The sequence below is a fragment of the Colius striatus genome, chromosome 5 (genome assembly GCF_028858725.1).
Source record: "Colius striatus isolate bColStr4 chromosome 5, bColStr4.1.hap1, whole genome shotgun sequence".
Classification (NCBI taxonomy): Eukaryota; Metazoa; Chordata; class Aves; order Coliiformes; family Coliidae; genus Colius; species Colius striatus.
In genome coordinates, this window is record NC_084763.1 from 52,712,623 (window position 1) to 52,729,593 (window position 16,971).

Consider the following 16,971-nt stretch of genomic DNA (forward strand, 5'->3'; position numbering starts at 1 on the left):
ATTAGGACTTTGCAAAAGACAGGTTGTTCTTTAACTATCATGTGTAAGATTAAAAACACTGAACAAAAAAATCAGTAGCCATGAAAACAGCTTCAGGAAACTGCAACTTTTTTCACCACGTGGTGGTTTTAGCTAGAACAGAATTTTGTTATTATATATCATATAAAGATAGCTCAACTTGATAAGTGAACATGCTATAATGTGCCACAAAATCAACTGAATGTCAAATAATAGGCTCATGCTTCAAATTATATTGCTTCACTTGCTGTTACAGATGATGAGATCTTCTGGATTACCATGTTTCAGTTCATGACAGAAGAAACTTTAATATCCTATTTCTAGCAAACTTCAAATCACAGAAAAAGGCCAGGACTTGGAAAGCCAAGCCACAACATTAACTTAATAGCAGATCCACATCAAAACACTTCCAGAGCAGAAGCAGCTGAGCAGCTAGCAGAAAAAATAGCTGATACATTGGCTGAATACACTGTGCTAAGAAAGTGCTGCACTGCTCAGACATACAAAACTGAAACTGAGGCTCACATTCTATTACGATTTAACCCCACATAGCCCTTCGGCTAGTTCAGGCAAGCTGTTCTGGCCTTGCTCCCTCACAGTTTCTTGTCCACCTGCTTGCCAGCAGAGCATGAAAAACTGAAAAATCCTTTTGTCCCAGACAAAACATGCTCACACCTCATAATTTCTTCAAATTCAGCTTTGAGGTTTTGTCTTTGTGAAACAAAATCCATGCATGTATTTTAAGAAAATATGAACTGAAAGATGACAGTGGTGAAAAACTAAGAAATAAACATGGCAAATGTTGGCAAGGTTTTCCCTTGCAGGTAATTCTGTAGTCTATAACTCAATACAGTGTTTTTCTATCAATGTGTTAATAAGAAAACAAGATCTGCAAAAAATCTATACTTTTATTATTTTAGTCTTAAATTTAGATTTGGAGGTACAACCACATTGCAATGCACAATCTCTTCTACATTACCAGATGAAGATAGAACTATTCACCTACACCATTAACCAGATCTAAAGACACCTTTTTATAAGTATCTCCAAAACCAATGGAGATCAACATCCATCCATAGTGAAATAGGGATTAAAAACCAAATCAAGTATCAAGGAGAGTAATGGTCTGAATAACATTTATTATTAAATTTCCTGTCACTATAAATTTAGCTCCTTCATATAATACACATTTGATCAATACATTCATTATTTTCATTGTTTATGTAATGATTTTGAATAATGCAAAACTAAGTCTATCCACACGTGCAGAAAAGTCTATTAAGTTAGTTGTACAAGATGCATGCAGGTAAGCAACATCTTTGGGTGTATTCTTAGAGGGCTAAAAAAGAGCCAAAGCAAATTTGCATTACCATGCCACTGTCTGTTACCAGTCTGTGTTGAATTTAGATTATAAACTCCCCACAGACAACTATTACTTTAACAGCACTAAAAACATAAAATACTACTAATAATCAAAATTTACATCTTTTTAAAAATATTGTGAGTTAAATTGCTACAAGAATATAGTAACAACAGAAATTAACAGTCAAATTACATTCTTTGTACCCTCCCAGGAAGATTACCAGATGAATGACAAGGTATTCTGCCATCACAGTGGGCTTGACCACCAGTACAAGAAAAACGTATCAACAAGAGACGTCACGTCTTTGATAAGAAGAAACAGATGTAACAGGTTGAAACATAAAAAATCAGATGCAGCTTTTTATCAGCATGCTTTGCTAAAATGTCTACACCTGCTTTTCTTTCTCATCTAGTCGCAAAGGCTACACAAAAATATCTATAATGTAAAACTAAAGCAAAAGACGCTACATGGAAATAGTCTTCCCAACGGTTACGTTTCCGTGTGTATCTCAAAACTGATGATAAACAGGAGCAGTAAGGTGTGTGTACAAATGAACCTGAGGTGCTTCCTCATTGGATCCTAATACCTCTAGTTTATCACCCGTGTTATTTTTCAGTGCTTCAGGAACAAGGTTTCCTCCACACTTTTTAGCAAAAACTAATTTTATCAAAGAGTGCTACTATTAAGCAGATGTGCCACATATTAGCAACGACAAATCCACTTACTTTTTTCTCCTTCTCATGATGTTTATCCTGAGAGTGAGAGGAAGAATCACTTAAACTTTGATCATATGACCTATTAGATCCCCGTTTGCTCTTTTTCTAAAAAGAGAAAACATATTTATGGATAGAGAAAAGGAACCATTTGAATAAATAAAAAGTATATAGCATTTAAAATGAAAAGATACCCTACTGTTTGAAGAAAAAATAAACATCAGTTATGGAAAAACTGACAAATTATGAAATAAACTAAGACTACCCAATGTATACTAGGAAAAAAAACCTATGAATTTTACATCTCCCACAAGTTTGCAAGAGGTGCACTCCACAAAGAAATGAGATACGTCACTTTTTAAAGGTTAAAAGATGCTAAACACATTTCAAATTTTTGTACATAAAACAAAAAATATGCTATTCAAATGAATATCACATGAAGTCACAGTGCTAGCAATGCCACATGCTTGAAATGCACTGTGAGGTGGCTGTTTTATAGCTTTGTGATTTATTATTCAAGTGACCTGTCTGCCATATTTTCATTAAAATGGTCTAAATGATACTGAAAGTTATGTAAATGCATACATGACCAAGCAGCTGGCATAATTGCCTGTATTTCTGTAATGTTTGAGCCTCATCTGGGACTAGCAAATGTTTTATGCTAGGCCAAAATGTTTGCTATTTTGTCATAACTGAGGTAGCGCTATAAAGACACTTCAAGTCAGTGCTTTGCCAATCAAAATTGTCACTGGTATAGTAGATACACTCTACCCACCATCTTCAGAAGTATGAAACACCTGTGTTTATCAGGTATCAACAGTCACAGTAACACTAAAGAAACATTAAACACTTAAATAATCTTGCTAGCCTTTACTGTTCTAATCGCTATAGTTTGGTAATAGAAAGCTAACCTGTCAAATACAGAGTTACGACTTTGTCATTAAACTTGCTTTTTAAATAAACATGTATATTCTTTATCATGGCAGCACTGGAACATTCAAAACAAATGCATAAGAATCTAAGAGCTTGCCTTCACTGCTAGGTAACAGATTGTTTTTGTTCTTTTTGTAAACTTATCTCAAAACAATTTTTAAAAAACCCTTAGCTTAGCAAGGGCCTAGAAAGCCTTGACATCTTCATTATGAAGCAAATTCAGCAATATTTCCAAGAACACAGAGCTAGCTTCATCAAGCTTATCTTCTAGAAAGGTAGAATGCTTCATTGGCCCTGTGTTTTTACCTCATTGACAACCTATTCAAAGGTCACCCAAGTATTCACCTTTTTTAGCAGTGAAAACAAGTAATTATCAAGTTTAATTATACTTACAGCAGTATCTGAACATATATATATTATAAATCTTCTTAATACAATATCCATAAACAATATTTTTAGATACCAGTAAGTCCTTCAAGTCCACACACTCACACATGTACACAGAAATACATATCTGGAACTGTCAAACTGATAAGAAGTGATAGGAAAGACTCCAGAGGTCTGATCCAAAACCTATTGGGGTAACAGAAATTTCCACCTTCTTTACTTGCTTGTTTGTTTTTTAAAATTTACATCTCAAGAAAATTCCTTGAGATTGGAATCCCTTGAGCAGGGAATGCCCACTGGCTACAGAGTGAGATATAGAACAAAAGGAAAATTGCTTTTTTTTTAAAAAAAGGAAACAGAAGCAGAAAGAAATGAAGGGCTTCTTTATTCTCTAATATACAGGAAAACCAGTAGTATTTTCCAGATTATTACAAAATGGATTGAATTCCAAGAAGCCAACTAATGAAATAGTAAAAGAAAACATTACAGGGACTTTATGAAAAAAACCACTAAATGTGCATGGTATTTCTGGCAAAGGGGGAAAACCCACACATCTAAAAAGTAACCACTTATAAAAACACTTTCAGCTAGTACTTCTGTAGCTGTGATTAAAATATTGTTTTAATGAAATAGGATGTATTTTCTGAGTTACATAAAAATATTATTTCTAATGTTAATAGCAATTCAGAATGAAAAAACAAGTCAGTGACATTTATGTACAGAATTTAACAAATACATACCAGTTTACTAAAATGGTATTTACAGTAGCCACAGTATTGGACATTGTCTGCACCATTGCCCTCTTCTTCACAAAGAAGCCCTGCAAACTGTGCACTAAAAAGAAACAAAACAACATCCAGGAAAAGCAATTTTATGACAGCTTGTACCAAAACATCGCAACAGATAACAGAGAAATATATCTGCATTTAATAGGAGACACTTTACCACAAGTGACTTCTGATGGCATCTAAGCACATATGTAACCTTTGTAGTCCAGGGAAGAACCATGCATGGCGTATACTTTGGCCTGCTGCCTTTTTCATAGTCTTTATGCCACTCACACAACCTTACAACTTTAAAATCTACATTCCTTATTGAGCTATTCCCACAAATAAATAAACCAAGCCATTTACAACAATTCTTAGCTCAAATTCAAGCCAACAACTATCTACGGAAAGAATAGTTTTTAACAAAATCATACTGTAGATCCAAAGATGACATTTTTCTGAAGCTGCACACATCCTTCTCTGCATTGCCAGGAAAAATTACCACTTTTGAGGTTTTTTTAATACATTTTCAATAACATAGAAATGAAACCATATTTATTGGTTTAAAGGACTGTAGCAGGTTAATTTCTTTTAAAAAGAACAAGATTTCTAAGTTTCTTTGCCTGAGCTAATTATTACCTTATTCTACTACATTATTTCATAACAAATGTGCTTTTCACCATTTTTAATGCTGATTCATTTTCTTTATCAAAAGCAACACTGAAAAACCAAATATTCCGTTTCATTTTCCACATCATGTTCACTAGCATAATAACACACGGTTGTAGTCAAAATTATGAAGCAGAGTATTTAAACGAAAGAACAATATATAAGACAGCTTACTTTCATTGCTTTTTAAAATCACCTTCACCTTGGGCAATCCAGAAACACTGCTTCCTAACTACAAGCACACCTACAACAGGTGCTGTAAACATTTAAGAGGATCTCTTTATGTAAAGATTTATCATTCTAAGCTTGCCATACAAAACCAGATGGACTCTTCTCTTCCTTGAGACATTGATACAACTCACCATCGATCTCCGCCTTTCATAGTTTTCACATTTTTCTTTCATTTTTCAAATATTTCAGAAGTCTCTCAATATCCTGAGTCACAGCACTCTCTGGCTACGGAACATTTTATACCTGGGTTTTTAAGAATTTTTTAAAAATCTAAAAATTGGCAAGATAAATATTTCAATTTTGAATCTAATTCTCATGTTCTTTATAACTTTCACTGAAAATGGGGTTTTGGAAAAAAGATAAAAGATGAAAACGTCTCTTGTACATATCCAAGTGTTTGAAAGAAAAGAAACCTTTTAATATAAACACTTTTTAACATTTTTAAGTAACCTCTTTACATGGTATGCACACTTTGAGGAACACAATCCGTTTCCACTATGAAAAGAAACTTGACATTGGTCACATCCAATGGAAAATTAGATGCTTATGAAAGAGTAAAACCTGCCAGCTAGTCAAGCAATTAAAAGAAAAGAGTTGCCAAGAAATCACCATCTAAACTACAGAATTACATCCTTTAAGATCTGCACAACACATTCAAAGTATCACTTGATTTGACTGAAGAAAATACATTAAAGTAATATATGTAGGTGTGCAAATATAATTTCCCTGATTGAGATGGTCACAGGGAAGTGTACTGGGGTCCTCCTGAAAAGGTGGGTAAATCCACAGATTATGTATCTAGACAGTATGTGTAAATCTGGTATTTGTTGCAAAATAGCTTCTGCTGCATTGGGGGAAAAAAAACCCAAAACACAACAAGTAATGCCTGTCAATTTTGGGGTGGAACTCCTTTTGCCTTCTTTTACCTGTTGACATGTGTTTTAATCTAATTATCCAACTTTTTTTCAAAGCCCATAAAGTGAGACAAGCATGTCCTGAACATAAGAAAACCCAAATGAATCAGACGTTGGGGGACAGTTGATTTTCTCCAACTGTTATATGTGAAACCTAAGTGAATAGTTCAGAGTAGATGTGTACCATTTAGATAAAAACAGTGAGGTGAATTACTCCCAAATGTTTGGAAATCTATACCAGAAAGGGTGAGTATAGTGCATTGTTATGTATAGCTTAATAATTCTTCCCACTGTTTTTCCAAATGTAAACATCAAATCAGTTAGCAGGTAAACAATGACTTCACATTCTCATATTCTTTAAACTATCATCTAAGAAAAATAACATAAGACCAAAAAAAAATCCCTCTAAACCACTTATTCACAGGAGCACACAGCATTTAATACAACCCATGGGAGTATTATTAAAACAGCTCTTGCAGCTCACAGCAATGTCTATGTTGCTAGTGCCATATTGTTAGCAAACTCTTATTGTAATAAAGTTAGATTTCTACACAAACCACTCTACTGTATTTCTTTACTCAGAGTTCATTCTGAGTTATTCAGTTACTTTATATTAAGAGTTTTTCATTGCATTGTAGGCATTGATTCTGGAACATCAGAGATGTTAAATAACAAAATACACTTACCATGTTACGTGAAAAGCTTGTCGACATCCATGTTTATTACATGTCATGCAAGCACCAGTGGCTGCTTTACTTTCTCTGCCTTGTTCATCACAAATATAGCAAGTCTATCAAAGAGAAAATACTTAACATGACAAGAAGAATACGAATAAAATCTGTGTTTATTTATTAAGGAGACTCTAGCATGAGAACTATTGGATTTTGCAGCTACACTTATGTAATTCTAATGATGTTTGTTTGCAAAAGGAGACTGTCTGGTAGACACTTGGGATCTGTGTAACACGTCAATGCTAAAGCAGTACAAACACTAATTTACTTAAATTCTATAGTGCAATTCAACTAGCCAAACAGTTAAACACCCGAAGGTTAATAACATTATGCTTCAAGTTTTTTCCCTGCTTTTAAGTTTGTGTTTATGTCCTTTTAGGTCACAATCATTTTCACATCCACTCAACATCACCTTTATCAGTGGCATTCAGAAACATCAAATTTTAGTGAGTGTTTAATGGTATCAAACATCATATGTGCTTATGTCCATAAAATTACATATAGAAAAACTTCCCATCTGAAACTTATCTGTACAATTGGTGTAAAGAATTTTCAGAAATCTCATAACATGCTTCAGTACTCATATGATGCTTAGTTACCTTTAATCAGATATTGTGTTTAATGGAAAAGAACCTTCTGTAAACAAAGTTTAAATTAGTATATCAAACCCATTTCAACCTTAAAAACAAGAAAAAATGAAAATAACCAGTCTAGTACCTGAAAAGTTCTTCATAGCATTTCTGTCCATGTGTTTGTTTCACTAGGATACTATGGCAATTTATAATATTTTCAAAAATATTCTCAGTAAAATGAAAAAAGACAAAAAGAATCCCAAATATTTCTCATTATTCAATACTTTTCTTTTTTCCTATTTCTTTTTTAACACAAGGCCAATAAACATGAATACATATGGTACAGAGGCTCACTGTTACACTACAATGTCTCATCAGAATTTGAAGTAGAAACATCAGGCAAAACTCCATCTCTCTCTTTTTTTTACTATCCTTATTACTGAAATGTCATTTAGCAAGATTCTATCACATCACATTTATGTGTAAAATTTAACAATTTAAGAACAGATTCTTAATGAAAGTATCCTCTGGAATTGGGGAAGTCAAGTAGCTGGTTTTAAGTGAGAGAGAACTTTACTGAGGTAATAAATATCAATGACACACAGCTACCTCTGTAAAAATCCCACAAGATCTTAGATGAGAAAAGAGAAACTTTTCTCCTCTCTCCCCGCCTCCCCCAAAAAAATGTCTATATTTATATTGATTTATTGCAATTGTAGCGCAAATTTCCTTTGGTGAGGCAGAGAATGAGCAGAATAATAAATAAAAAGAACATTGGTCATGGGTAGTAAAAATATAGTATAAGAAAAACAGACCAAGATACTACTGAAATAAAAAATTAAATGGATATAATGCAAAACCAGTATTACTCAGAAAGCCATGAAAATGAGTGAAAGTCTGAGATCAGAATAGTCTTTTACAGAGGTATTTAGAACAACATTTAACACAAAACATCAGCTAACTAAAGTGGTTTTGTTAACATCAGATACTCTAGGGTTGGTGAGTCATTCTTGTACCATTTCCAGAAAACTTTTAGAAAGCATTAAATCAAATTGCTAATATATCCTAAAATCATACCCTATATCCTAACATTTGAAATGTCAGAAAGAGGATAATCTTATTTAATTTTTTGCCTTGCTCCCTTTGTACATGGAGGTAGTGTGTACAGATAATTCAGATGTTTCACAAGGTCTCAGACTGAGTGCTCTTTAGCTTTCCATATCATGACCTTATACATTTAGATTTTAGCAATAAACAAGGTCATGATCTATCAACCTCACCTGAGGAACTACATTACATAACTTCGTAAGTAAGGTACCTCTATTAACAGAGAGTATGTGATATGCACATTACATTTAGTAGGCCATTCTGTGTAGGCCTTGTTTTTCAATACTATATTTAGGGTCTGTGTTTCAAGACCCCTTAAACTAACTTACAGTAAAATAACTTAAAAATTAGTAACAAACAAATAGCTACCTTACAGACAGGTTTAGACACAAGGTGGACTGCTTACCCAATTTAACAAGCACAATCACATTCTCTCCTTTGTACAATAGCCATGAGAAGTTTAAAATTTGGTTCCTAACCTTCCAAATGAAACGGGGACAAAGAAGGTTCATCTTTCCACTCCAATATGGAGAGTAAATTCTCTCTAAAGCTGAGCTCTACCTTCTCTTAGACACACAAACAATTCCAGAAGCCTGACAACCTTTCTCTTTCACAAAGCAGAAAAATGAAGACTTCTGTGCATTTGCAAACCCATGCAATTGCCGCATCACCTCTGAAATCTCTGGAATGGAAAGTGTAAAGCTCTGTGTCTCATCACCTACAGCAGCACTGCTCTTCAGAGCTCTTAAGGGAAGAGAGTACTGACAAGTTCTCCCAAACTTATTGGAAAATTAACAAAACATTACATAAAGCTTTTGTCTCAGAAAGGATATTTTACTGAAAAAAATGAACAAATATCCTAAAGTTTCTTCAATGGCAAAAACACACATTTTGCAAAGCTGCCTTTATGTTTCTGACAATATTTTTCCTTCAAAGATTCAAAACATAAACCTTCTTTGCAAAAGCAAAGAGAAAAGGAAAGACGAGGCGAGAAAAACCTTGTAAAATAAAAAGTAATCATTTACTCATAGCAGCTACCCAAGAGCGTTCCCTGCTTACAGAATCAAACCTAGGAGCTGTACATAAATTTCTCACTATTGCCAAATCAGTATTGAGATAAGTCTAACAGCTGCCTTTGCTACCAGACAAATCAAGAAACATCAAGTGCACTAATTTTTTAAACAGTTCTTAAAAAAAGGTTCCAAAAAGTAGTAATTATATTCAATTACCACATACTTTCAAATGAACCTGAAAGAGACATGAAAAGCTCACATAAAATAAACAGATATTATCCATGTATACCCATCCAAGGAATAACAAACCTCTACTAAACAGGAAAAGCAACTACTAGCCCATTTCTTTTTGGAAGCATCTGTTTTCCTGTTAGTTAACCTACCAATCAAGACATTCAGTGGTCTCATTCTGTGATGTGATACTTTTCATCCTAGAAGCAGGTAAACTTAAGAGAAATAGCAGAAAATGTCTTTATATTGACAGGTCTCATGCTTTAGTGTCTGCTGTGTTTCTTCTCACATTTAAGACTACTGTACTTTGTAACATTGCATATCTCACAGTGTTCAACAAAAAATCAAGTGCACAGAAAAAATGTGTAAATAAGTACAATTTCCTGGCAAAATTCGAATGATGCTTGTCTTTACTTTAAAGACTGTAGTATAAATTCTCTCATGATAATTTTCATTGGCCTACTTTCCCCAAATCCATATGTTACCATTCTGTATGTATCCATTTGCACACACAGAATTATTTAGGGCTTCACAGGAAATAAAATCTTTCTTATAATCATTCTATTTCAACCTGAGTTGACAGATAGAATGAAATTAGCACTAAGCCTCTCTAGAAAGAAAAATAACTCTAGTCAGTTTTTCCTAATTATGTTTACACTCACATTTGCAACAAATGTTTTAAGAACTCTACTTCTCAGAAAAGTTTTTCTTTCCCATTTCATCCCAAATCCATAAAGTCAGATTTAAATCTTTTGCAAAGCTTCTGATCTAAAAAAAAAAAGTCTAATTGAAATAAACACAAGTAGTATTCAGTAGCATGGGAGGTAGGGGATGAAATTATTGCAGGCTACATGAAAAGAGAATTAGTAGTTGTATTGGTGTGGGTAGTATTGCTCTTAAACTAGTAAACTTGGGAACTGATGGCAATTTAGCCACTGCAGTACCAAAGTCACCAGTGGCTACAGATTTATTAAAGAATCTGGCAGAGTCCTCTGTCAGCGATTGCCTCTTAAATTCTGCGCCATTAGAACTAGACTGCAGTTGGCAGTGAAGTTAGATTGGTTCCAGGAGGTTTGCTGCAGCAAGTGCACTATAGACATTTCTCTGATTCCCCTGAAATTCACAACTGTTGTCTGCCTGAACCAAATAGATCAAATATAGACAGCAAAAGCTGAGTTCTGTATCAGGAGAGAACAAAAATAATTATCATTTGAAGGCTAGAGGTCTGCCCACAAACCTTGAAATTTCTGATATAGGTTCATTATATCTTACAAGATACTGTAGCGGTCTGTATGATAGTAGCTTTAAGCAGACTGCTAGCATGGAAAATCATCCCAAACAACATCTGCCATAACCAGAGCTACACAAGACCAAGACCTCCATCTACATAATCTGTATGGCACTAGTGTATTAGGGGAATAGTATATTAGGGAAACATCACTACCAATTAAAAAAAAAATCAAAAACCCACATATTATGACTACTACTCGAAAAATATCACAGAGACAACGTGAAGAAGATTGGTTTCTCTGTACGCAGAATACAGGAGATGATGCACACATCCCTCTTTTACCTCAGTATCCACAAACCACCATAACAACGTAAAAGAAAGAAACTAAAGGTAAAAAGAATAAAAGAAAATTATGTAATAATACTAATCAGAAATTCAGACAGTTTGCTGTCTACAGAAAGGAAAAGACAAAGAAGGATACAGTTGAGTCTAATGAAGAGGTAGTACAAAGTAAGAAAAATATAATTAGCACTATAGAACATTAATAAGCTATTTTTACACTGCTTTGCCTTTTTTTTTAACAGAAAGTCTCGCCACACTTTATAAAACATTCCATCTCACCAACACTTTTTTAGGAGCAGTTCTTCAGAAGCAAATAATCCCACTAAAGTTAATAGTGTTTATAAAGGCAAGCTTTCGCCTTAATATATTAACATAGCTTTTTGTCCTAAAAGAAATGTTTATGAACATGTTTATGTTCATATCAATACTTAAAACAGTAGGACTTAGCGGTAAGTAATAAAAACATTTCAAATAAGCTGTAATAATATTTTAACCTATGGGAAATATTTCACATTCCTTTCAAAATAAATTGTTATTCAAAGATCACGATCTTTTTAATTAACAAAACAGTCTCTAATCTGCAAAAGAATGAGACATGGCAGAAAACTTACAGCTTAATTTACAGCTTTAATGTAGCTTCCATGAATTTATCATAAAGTCATTGCAGAAAACATTCAGCATTACTGCATACATTTATGAATTGTCAATAAAGTGCACGCTAACAAGGGTAGCTTTAGATTATTAAAATTAAATAAATACATTAGACAGATTAAAATACACATAATTATACCTTATTATAACGATCATGAGGAACAGACTGCAACACGATAGGTTCCATTGTAGAAACATTTGCAAACTGCACCTCGGGAATGTACAGAGCACAAACCACATGAGCCCAACCTACAAAAAGTTATAATTGGATTTAATTTTAATGTTTTCTAGAAGCTCAAAGGACATTTCAGTTATAATGTAAAGAATCTTTCACAACAATTTTTTCCACAGACTATTTTAACTGTTTATATATATTGCAGATATAAGTTACTTAAGTTATGATCACATTTCACTTCATATTATTCAAAGTTTAGATGAGCTGTAATATATTTTTATTCAGTAGAGAATGTAATTAATATTCCATGAAATCCAAATGCTAATGATTTACACAAACAGAGACACATAAATGGAAAAACAGGTAATTTCTGTCCATTTCTTGGGTTAACATAGTTATCATGTACAAAGCTAAGCAAATTGCTGCAAAAGAGGAATATCATCTGAACAGACAACTATTCATGCAAGCATTGCTATCATAGAAGACTCCAGCGATTTTTTTTTATTTAAAGCTATTGTAATTTTACATACTCCCTAATTCTTTCTATAGAAAGAAATCTCAACACACATTCCTTCTATCTCTTCTTTTCCTTCTTTAAAGGTGACCAACTCATTTTTTTTTCATAAGAACATCAATTCCTATATCCTGTCCTGTTCTAATGCATTAACTTGGAGTCATCAGTAAATGCTTAGTTACTTACCATACTGTGCTTTAACAAGATTTCAAGAAGTAAACATTTCTAACTGTCTGACATTTGGCTGGATAGAGGAAGGGGAAAATACCGATTCAGAAAGAAACCTACTAATTTTAAGTGTTTTTTCAATACTAAGATCCTGAATGTTTTTCAGTTTGTTTCAAAGGAGGACAGTTTGCCATAACTGTAAATTCAGCAGAAGCTGCTACATAGCTAACCCAATATACTAATATACTGATACCAATACGAGGATTACAAGAGTACTATCACATAGTACAGAGCTACCTCATCTGAAAGCGAATTTTGCGTGGCTAATCATTTAGCATGAATTCTGTTCTTTCCCAAGAGAAGAAATAAAGTCTTTTGGCGCAAGACCTTCATTACACCTTAAAAATAATTGTGCTTTCCTCCTGCTCAGGCTTACTTGTATGCAAATATTAAGGACATAAAATGACAGACTTGCGTAACTAGATGATCTACTTGACTATTAATTAGGTAAACAAAGTACATTATCATTGTGCAAATGCATTCTATAATGAAAAAACCCACCTTACCAGCAAAAAAAGCTCTCACACAAAACACACCATACTTCCTCACTGCAGACCTTTTAGAGGTTTGTTTTCATCTTGTTTTTTTCTTTTTAACTAGTCCACTGAATTTAAAGATTCTTCACCCAACTATATGTTAACTCTTAGTTAAATGTCAAGTTGTACTTACTTACAGTGGTATTGTTGAGACTCTGGAATGGCATTTAGTATTTGGAATGGCATATGTACTTTTTTTCTTTTCTTAAATCACAATCTTTTCTGGTGGCTTCAAATCAATTGGTGTCCTCCCTCCCCATTTACTATTTTAGTAGTTCTAATTTGTATAGAAAATGGAGAGCGCACACACACAACTGTTACAGCCAATATAATATGTAATTTTCCCATATTCAATCTGCAATTAAATACAGTATCTGTGCAGCTTCACTGTTAGTCACAAATAGTTTGTAGAATTCTTCCATGTAGAAAGAGCATAAGACTAATAAAATAGTACGAAAAAGAAAGTATAAACTGCCAACTTGATCTGCTTTTAAAATGTTTCCAACAGACTATTGTAAAATTACCATTAACAGACAGATTGAAAAAAAGCTATAAAAACCACAGTCTTTTTTTGTTCTCTCCTCTACTTGAAATATCTTCAGGGAATAAGTGTTTATAAGGATTTTCCTAAGATTTGCAAATTGCCCTAAGCTAGAGTCATCTTACTGAAGACAGATAAGAATAAATGTTAACATAGTGTTAATGGTGAGTATTTACCTTTAAATATCCTCTCAAAAAATTAACCCAAATAGAAAAACCATTCATCTAAACAAAGTCATTAAATCAGTAGAAAAAGTAACACTGAAATTTTGAAAAAAAAACCTTCTTCAGTTAGTTAAACAAACAGGTGGCAAAAGCTTTTATTTTAAATGTAATTAAGTCTGTACTCCAGTTACACTTATTCATAATGAAAAAATATTATGTAAATATACAAAATATACCAGAGACATTAAAAAAAATCACTTACTAAACCAAATGAAATTTAGGTTAAGTAAAGAATTTTCACTACAAGAAACCAGTTTCAGAAGTAACTTTACCTGAATATTACTCTGTCACTATAAAAAAAAAAATTAAACAATATAACCAGAAACCTACAGGCTCAATACAGTCTGATTTCAAAAATATAAAACACACATCCAGGATAGCTGTGGGCCATAGTACACATCTTTCATGAAAACAAAACCAGTATCTATATAATGAAACAAATTAAGTACCACAGTACTAATGCACTTTCTAACAAGGAGTCAGTGTCAAAGGAACGGAGGACAAGAGATCTTCTCCATTGCTTTCCATCTGAAGCCTTTAAATTTCAGGTAAACTGACCTTGCTGAAAAATCAAAACTTGTACAATAAAAAATTAACTATAGGGGAGGTTGCAACACCCTTATGTTACCAGCCTCAAATGCTGACATGCAGAAGAATAACAACCCCAGCACCATCTTCCACTAATGCTCAGACCCTATACAAAACTGCTTAAATGTTCCTTGGTCCAAAGAGTCTTTTGTCTTTGTCTTTCTTTTGTCCAACAGATAAAATATCAGGAAAGAAATGTAAAATTATCGGAGAACACCACTCAGCTCACCTAGGAAAATCACAAGGCAGAGACTCAGCAGCTCTCCTTGGAGAAATAATAAAGAATATATTTTTCCATAACAAGTGCAGTTAAGGACTAGTTGTTTAAATGTGCTGTGGAATCTCCAGTCTTTGGAGAATTCATGGTCTGTATACTCCTCCACATTTTCAACTTAAGAGAGCCCAAGAAGATTCAGTTTAGTCATATAATGACCAGGTAGTAGCCAAGAAAAGGAAGCAAACAACCATCACCTTTTTCTTAAGCATCAAAAGACTAGTCACTGGTGCTCCACAGAGTAAGCAAGGAAGTATGGACACCTACAGTCAAAGTCTCTCTTGTCTCACTGATGGAAGAAAGGCAGACTTTACTTTTAATGTTCTCCACAACTCAGAGTACTCTTGACTATATAACTCAGCAAGAAAACGTCTCCCCTGTCCTTTGCTGACACTTCTTTCTTTGACAGCTCCTCTCAGGCAGAGCACAGAGCTCAACAGAATTCCAACAGAAGAAAGTACTATTGCTATGTTCAGAGTTGAGTACTTTTGTCTGCTGTTTCTTACTGGATGTCAACCACCTACTTTGTCTGAAGAGATAACGAAACACCCTAAAGAGACATCACATCCATCCAAACTACACACACAGCTGAGGAAAGAAGAAAGCATTTATAAGGATTTATGATATTTAAGACTACATTAAAAAATACTTTTCAATTAACTACATCTAAGCCTTAAAGATTATGCTGTAAACTACCTACTCAATTCACTTACTACATTATTCTTGGCTAACTATCAGCTTCATCAGCAAGTATACACTTTTTTTTTTCCAAAGAAAGACACACTATTAAATCCAGTACTTTTGAGTTCTCCCAATATTTAAGCATGAAAATATTGCTGTACACCCACGTTTTAGAGGGCTTTTTTCAACTCCATATTTATATTCAGTAACTTTTTAAAACATTCTCATTAGTTTCTATTGGAAATGAAATTATTTTACCACCATTCCTCTTCACCAAAAACACCACACAGAACTAAAAATAGGTTAACAACAGGATTCTTAATTGTTCTCCAAACTTAGCCAGGAACTCATGCCATTTCTCAGATTACTTCTCTTCCAAATGAGTTTATTAAAACCATCTGTATAAACCGTTACTATTTAAATCAATGATAAAATTCCATTCACTTTGGTTGTGCATGGTTTGCAGCACAGATCTGGACACAGATTTATTACACCTTTTAATTTTACTTATAAAATTTACAGTAGTTGCTAACAAACTCTTATTATTCCCGTTGAATTGCTTAAAACTCAGTTTACTTTTGTTTTCACCTCCCTTTCAGGATAGCTTTAACTGGAAAGGAGCAAGCCATATATGTTTTTACAAATGCAGTTAATGGCATCTTGCAAAATGTTCCTTAAATTTTCCCTACTCTCAGATTTTTGTATTATTATTATTTGATTTATTACTTTTCCATCTTTAAAAAGGTCACTATTTCACACATGTGCTTTCTTATTAATAATATTTTAGTAGAGGACAATGTCTGGCTTGCTTACTTTAAAATATACTTAAGCTTTAGCTTAAAGTAAAAAAAAAATAAGAGAAGTATTATAAGGATTCAAATTAGTTATTGAGTTTGCTTGCTTCCTGTGCATTCTTATCAGGACTGCTTTCTCTGAAACAGCTGAAGAAAAAATACAGGGAGCTACCATGGGCTGGCAGATTCACTGCTTCTTGCTTTAGCGATCCTATATTCTACAACAATCAATGCCTTCATCCAGAAATTGTAAAATGTCATCAAGTTTTGGTTATCATTTATTAAAAATAACTTAAGTGGTGACAGATACATTAAATTAAAGATATTTACTTCAATTTTTTGGGGGAAATCTGCTTATCTTTTTAAAAAATTTAAAATACACCATACATTTTTACCCCTTACTCCTAAACCAGATGAAATTATTATTCTAGTATAGAAAAACCTTTCTTTGTTGAAATATTAGTTTCTCATTAGGGTTGCTCTAGGTTGTAATTTTAAGGATACATCTCAATCCATCTGAACTGTGGGCTGCCACTAAAAGGT

General features: G+C 33.4%; 1 protein-coding gene across 3 annotated transcripts in view; it reads right to left on the reverse strand.

The window, feature by feature from the left end:
- The window catches only part of MLLT10 (MLLT10 histone lysine methyltransferase DOT1L cofactor), a 121,930-nt gene that overhangs the window by 75,581 nt on the left and 29,378 nt on the right, over positions 1–16,971 (reverse strand). For 2 of the 3 annotated variants that reach the window (XM_061996316.1, XM_061996317.1), the window contains exons 5-8: positions 12,013–12,122; positions 6,682–6,785; positions 4,155–4,248; positions 2,107–2,202 (exon numbers count right to left, since the gene is read on the reverse strand). In XM_061996316.1, coding sequence (XP_061852300.1) covers positions 2,107–2,202; positions 4,155–4,248; positions 6,682–6,785; positions 12,013–12,122 — 404 coding nt within the window. The remainder of the gene's footprint in view (positions 1–2,106; positions 2,203–4,154; positions 4,249–6,681; positions 6,786–12,012; positions 12,123–16,971) is intronic. The other variant, XM_061996318.1, reaches the window with a different exon arrangement.